General features: G+C 59.8%; 1 protein-coding gene across 1 annotated transcript in view; it reads right to left on the bottom strand.

Annotated features, from left to right (window-relative positions):
- Positions 1 to 1,907: 1,907 nt before the first annotated feature.
- ADAM33 (ADAM metallopeptidase domain 33) overlaps positions 1,908 to 6,000 on the bottom strand; it is a 33,087-nt gene continuing 28,994 nt past the window's right edge. Inside the window, exons 21-24 of the mRNA XM_053976842.1 lie at positions 4,163 to 4,411; positions 3,715 to 3,878; positions 3,421 to 3,438; positions 1,908 to 3,009 (exon numbers count right to left, since the gene is read on the bottom strand). Of these exons, the coding sequence (XP_053832817.1) occupies positions 2,958 to 3,009; positions 3,421 to 3,438; positions 3,715 to 3,878; positions 4,163 to 4,411 (483 nt within the window). The 3' untranslated portion in view covers positions 1,908 to 2,957. The remainder of the gene's footprint in view (positions 3,010 to 3,420; positions 3,439 to 3,714; positions 3,879 to 4,162; positions 4,412 to 6,000) is intronic.

Here is a 6,000-nt window from a genome sequence, read left to right as displayed (position 1 = left end):
AGGAATTCCTTGCCAAGATCCCAGCCCAATCTCCCCTTTCCCAGTGGGAGCCATTCCCTGGCTCCTGTCTCTCTGTCCCTTGTCCCCAGTCCCTCTCCAGCTCTCCTGGAGCCCCTCCAGGCCCTGCAAGGGGCTCTGAGCTCTGCCTGGAGCCTTCCCTTCCCCAGGGGAGCATTCCCAGCTCTGCCTGCACTTGATGGAAGGGAAGGTCAGAGAGAAGCTGGCAGCCCCCGAGCCCTCGGAGCGCTCGGCAGCTCTCCCGGCCAGCTGATGATTTTAATGGGTTTGTAAATGCCGGGGCACGGGAGAAGGATCGAGGATCAAGCAGAAAAGGCGCTCTCGAGGAGCCGGTCCCCGGCAGTCCCAGCAAGCCCGAGGAGGCTGAGCAGAGCATCCGTGGCCGTCTGCTGCCATCTAGAGCCACCCGGGCACCCGGCCCGAGCCCGCCGGGCCAGCGGGCCACCGCTCGCAGCGGGTGTGGCAGGAGGGACACACCCACTGCACACCTGGCACCACCTGGTCCGGCCCAGAGCCCCGATCGATGGGACAGAGTCCCTGAAAACGGGACAGAGCCCACACCCCTGTCCGAGCAGGGACCCAGCCGGGAGCCCAGGCACGGCAGCTGGGCTGGGATTGGGATGGGATTGGGATGGGATGGGATGGGATGGGATGGGATGGGATGGGATGGGATGGGATGGGATGGGATGGGCTGGGATGGGCTGGGATGAGCTGGGCTGGGCTGAACTGAACTGAACTGAACTGGGCTGGGCTGGGCTGGGCTGGGCTGGGCTGGGATGGGATGGGCTGGGATGAGCTGGGCCAGGCAGGGATGGGCTGGGATGAGCTGGGATGGGCTGGGATGAGCTGGGATGGGCTGGGATGAGCTGGGCTGGGCTGGGCCCCGGGCCAGCCCCGCTGTACAGCAGCCCTGAGGCATAAAGGGCGCTCTGCCAACCCCTGCCCAGCCTGAAGAGCTCAGCCTGAGCCCCCAGATCCAGTGTGACCCAGTGTGACAGTGTGACTGAGTGTGACCCAGTGTGTGACTGAGTGTGACCCAGTGTGTGACCCAGTGTGACCCAGTGTGTGACTGAGTGTGACCCAGTGTGACCCAGTGTGTGACTGAGTGTGACCCAGTGTGTGACCCAGTGTGACCCAGTGTGTGACTGAGTGTGACCCAGTGTGTGACCCAGTGTGACCCAGTGTGTGACTGAGTGTGACCCAGTGTGACCCAGTGTGTGACTGAGTGTGACCCAGTGTGTGACCCAGTGTGACCCAGTGTGTGACTGAGTGTGACCCAGTGTGGCCCAGTGTGACCCAGTGTGACCCAGTGTGACAATGTGGTCCAGTGTGACCCAGTGTGGCAGAGTGACCCAGTGTGACAGTGTGACCCAGCGTGACACAGTGTGACCCAGTGTGACCCAGTGTGACCCAGCCCAGAGCTCTGAGTGCCACATCCAGGCCTTCCTTGGACACCTCCAGGGATGGGCACTCCACCACTGCCCCAGGCAGCCCCTTCCAGGGCCTGACCCGCGCTTCCATGGAGAAATTCCTCCTGAAGATGCTGCAGGGAAGACCCAGGCGTGAGACAAACAAAAGCCCGAGGGTAAGGGCAGCTTGGGTTAAGGTGGCCTCAGCCACAAGCAGCAGCCACCTGTTCTGTGGCACTGGGGACAATGGAACACCGGAGCAGCTGCCTGAGGGCTCTCCCTGAGCCTACAGCATGGCTGGACACGTCCCAAGAGGGTTTTTCCCAGGTCACATGGGATCTGACAGGTCACACCCAGCTGGATCCCGGGTTTGCAGGACTTTGGGATCCGCTTGCTCTGGTGTGGGCAGAGCCCTGGAGATCCCCTGGTGTCTGAAGGCTCAGGGGACGGGGAGCAAGGAAAGAGCCAGAGCAGCCAGGGGACTTTTCAAAGTCTTTGTTGTCATCTCAGACCCTGATCGAGCCGCAGGTCAAGTCACAGGAAAGTGGCACAAACTGTGCAGGTCAACAGCACCTTGGACGGAGGGTTGGAGGCCCTGCCAAGAATCCCTTTGTCAAACCTCACAACAGCCCTGTGAGGTAGGAAACACCCCCGACGGGGGACTGAGGCACAGAGAAATGCAGTGGCTTGGCCAAGGCTTGGGACAAGCCAGTGGCACGGGCAGGAGTTTTCCTGCTCTTGTTCCCGCTCCTGGCTCCTTCCCCTTGGAGCATGAGCGGCTCCCGGAGCCTCTGCTGGGCTCGGCCCAGGAGCAGGGAACAGCAACGTTGTGAGGGCTCCCGAGCCCCTCAAAAGCACCCTGGGAAGCTGCTGCCACCGGCACTTGGGGCATTCAAACGTTCCCAGACAGTCTCTCCTTCCAGGTGACCCCAGGATCGTCACCGCTTTTCCGTGTGCAATGGGACAGGAGGTCAGGAGGAGCCTGAGAACTTGGATCCTTCGTGGAAATGTCCCAGCACCGCGTGGCCCAGCCCAAACTGGGCACCGGGTTTCTGGCCTGGCAGACGTCCCCCCGGGACGATGCCCAGCGAGGAGCTGCGGCGGCAGCGGCTGGGGGCCCGCAGGCCTGGAGGAGGAGGAGGAGGAGGAGGAAGAGGTAGCTGCAAGGACATCACGCTGTCACCAGCATCTTCCGTCGGTGGGGACGTTCACTTCCCCCAGGCACCCCTCCCAGCCCGTGTGCAATGTCAGAAGAACTAAAGCTGGGAGGGAAATCGGGCAGGAGCTGTGGTGGGATCGCCGTCATGGAAGCCCCACCTCCAACCAGCCCCTGGTCCAGGCGTGGTACCAATGTCCCCTCTGCACCCCACCACTACAGTCTGTGTGCTGAATACAAATTCTGTCTTACAAAAATAGTCCTCTGGTATCAAAAGGGTCACTAAAAGAAGAGGAACGGGAGAGCCCTGTGGCCACAGCAGTGCAAATCAGGAGAGCCAGCTCGGGGAGGGTGCGTCAGGTGTCCTGGGATTGTCACTTCTTTGAGGAGAAGGAGGTGGATTGGACTTTGATGGCTGGGACTGGCCTGGAGCAAGAGGAAAGAGAAAGGAGACAACTGGTTTGAGAGCAGGCACCCACCAGCTCCACCAGCACCTTCCCTCCCCAGCTCAGGAGCTCCTGCATGGACACGGCCCGGGGCTGGCTGTCAGGAGTGGCTCCCCTGAGGCCCCGCTGCCCCACACCCACAGTTCAGCAGTGCAGGAGAGCTGGGAGCAGGAGTGGCACTCTAAAGGATTTGGACTTTATCTCCCAACTCCAAACTGCAAAACCCACATCCCCCATTGCCTGGGGCACAGGTGCCCTTGCTGGGCTGCCCAGAGGGACCACGTCCTGCTCACCCAGGAGCCCCTGGGAAGGCGGATCGATCCCCATCTCCCAGCCCAGTGCTTGCCCAAAGCCACCCCACCACAGGGCTCTATAAATGTCCTCTACTCACCTCTGAGGTGGCATCGGTCTGCAGGAGGAAAGGCGAGAGAGCATCAGCGTCCATCCCTTCAGCCCCCCATCCCCAGCAGCCCCAGCAGCCCCCTCCAGGCTCTGGGCTGGGAGGCCAGGGGCGCTCCCAGGGGGTGGCATCTCCCTCCCTTGGCACCTTCCACCACCTCGGCCACCCTCTGCCACCCTTGGCCGCTCCGTGGAGCTGCGGCCCTTTGGGGTGTCCCTCCCACGGACCCCCAGTGCCCCCCCGCTGCACCCCAGCTCTGGGGACACCCAGCTCCTCCCTGCTCACTTGAACGGCCTCGTGGGGTGGCTCGAGCCACTCGTCCCCGCCACGCTGAGGTTGGTAGGAGGGACCATGACCAGCAGGGTCTGTCCGTGGGCAGGGGGCAGCTCCTTGGCCAGGAGGGGACTCCCCGGCAGCGGCCGGCGCGGGGGCTGGTGCTTTGGGACCACCTGGGATCACACGGGGCACAGGCACAGACAAAACCCTTAGAGCAACATCCAGGGAGCCCCTACAAACCTCCCGCCCCCTGCAGAGCTGAGATGCTGCGAAGCACAGAACGCCCCAAAAAACCCCAAAAAACCTTAAAACAGCCTCAGATGTGACGGGCTTCCTGCAGTGTTAGCACAGGTCCAGCCTCAGGGGCTGAGAGAGCTCCTCAGCAGAGCCCAGCCCGAGCCCAGGCCGGGCCCAGGAGCCTCCCTGGGTCTGGAGGGACAGAGCCAGCAGCACTCACCTGGGGGCTCCTCACGGGGCTGCAGGGAAGAGGTTTCTTCGGAGGAGGGAGCTTGGCCTGGGAGGCGCCGGCTTTGGTGGGGACCAGGGGTGATTTGCTGGCTGGGGGAGGGGGCCTGGCGGGTTTGGGGTCCCTGGGGCAGGGGGGGACGGAGTGGGGAGCCGGGCGAAGGGGGTGCACGACGTTGACGGGCTGAGAGCCGGGCGGGGCGGCGCCGGGTTTGGGGAGGAACGCGCTCCGTGGGCCCTGCTGCAAGGAGAGAAGGAGAGAAGTCAGATGGGGGAACATCCGTGGGCTGCCTTCTCCTGGCAGCAGCACATGTCCCCTCCAGGCCTGGGCTCCAGGGAGCTGCAGGAGGACCACTGGGACCACCAGTGCTACCATCCCACCCAGAAGCTGAACAGGTTCAGTGGTGAACCTGGCAGTGTTGATGGATTTGATGGTCTTAGATATGGACATCAGAGGGCATTCCCAGCCTTCCTGATTCCGTGGTTCTGTGTTTGCTCCTCACTAACCCCATGGGAGCACACAGGCATGAGAAAGGGGCTGGAGATCCAGAGCAGGGTCAGCTCTGCTGAATCCACACCAGATTTCCAGCAGATGGGAGACATCCAAAAAAACTGAATTCTTCCTAAATTCAGCCCTGGTGCCCAAAAAGCACCAATGCAGGTTAAAAGGTAAAAATTCACTGAAGTGTGGTACAGGATAAATAAAAGAACTGGAAAATGAGGGAATAACCAAATGAAGGAATGACCAAACCTACAGGAGCCAAGAGCAATGGCCCGAGAGGGAAGAACAGGACACCATAAATCAAACTACAAAGCCAAAGATCAACTTTGTTGGAATTTTGGGCTCATTAACATCAGAAAATACCACACACACTCCCCCCTCCCCAACACAGGGCTGTGATCATCCCTCACTCCCATCTATCCCTTTTCCATAGGGGAAATTTCCCACTGGAGGCTCCTGGCGATCACCAGGGGAGTTTGAGCTCGACAAACTCAGTTTTAGGAGGGATGAGCTCAGTGCAGACATGGGGCAGGACCAGCACAGGGCACCAGGGCTTGCCCAGTTCCTGGGAGCAGATGTGAGAGCCACAGGCTTCACATCCCAGCAGGGAACCAAACCTGGCAGCTGAGTTATCCTGACCTTGGTGAGTTATCCTGACCTTGGTGAGTTATCCTCACCTTGGTGAGTTATCCTGACCTTAGTGAGTTATCCCTGACCTTGGTGAGTTATCCCTGACCTTGGTGAGTTATCCTGACCTTGGTGAGTTATCCTGACCTTGGTGAGTTATCCCTGACCTTAGTGAGTTATCCCTGACCTTGGTGAGTTATCCTGACCTTGGTGAGTTATCCTGACCTTGGTGAGTTATCACAGACCTTAGTGAGTTATTCTGACCTTAGTGAGTTATCCTCACCTTGGTGAGTTATCCCTGACCTTGGTGAGTTATCCTGACCTTGGTGAGTTATCCCTGACCTTAGTGAGTTATCACTGACCTTGGTGAGTTATCCTGACCTTGGTGAGTTATCCCTGACCTTGGTGAGTTATCCTGACCTTAGTGAGTTATCCCTGACCTTGGTGAGTTATCCTGACCTTGGTGAGTTATCCCTGACCTTGGTGAGTTATCCTGACCTTGGTGAGTTATCCCTGACCTTGGTGAGTTATCCTCACCTTGGTGAGTTATCCCTGACCTTGGTGAGTTATCCTGACCTTGGTGAGTTATCCCAGACCTTGGTGAGTTATCCTGACCTTGGTGAGTTATCCCTGACCTTGGTGAGTTATCCTGACCTTAGTGAGTTATCCTCACCTTGGTGAGTTATCCCTCACCTTGGTGA

The sequence above is a fragment of the Vidua macroura genome, chromosome 4 (genome assembly GCF_024509145.1).
Source record: "Vidua macroura isolate BioBank_ID:100142 chromosome 4, ASM2450914v1, whole genome shotgun sequence".
Classification (NCBI taxonomy): domain Eukaryota; kingdom Metazoa; phylum Chordata; class Aves; order Passeriformes; family Viduidae; genus Vidua; species Vidua macroura.
The sequence above is the reverse complement of the archived record's forward strand: the minus strand, read 5'-3'. Positions and strand labels throughout refer to the sequence as shown.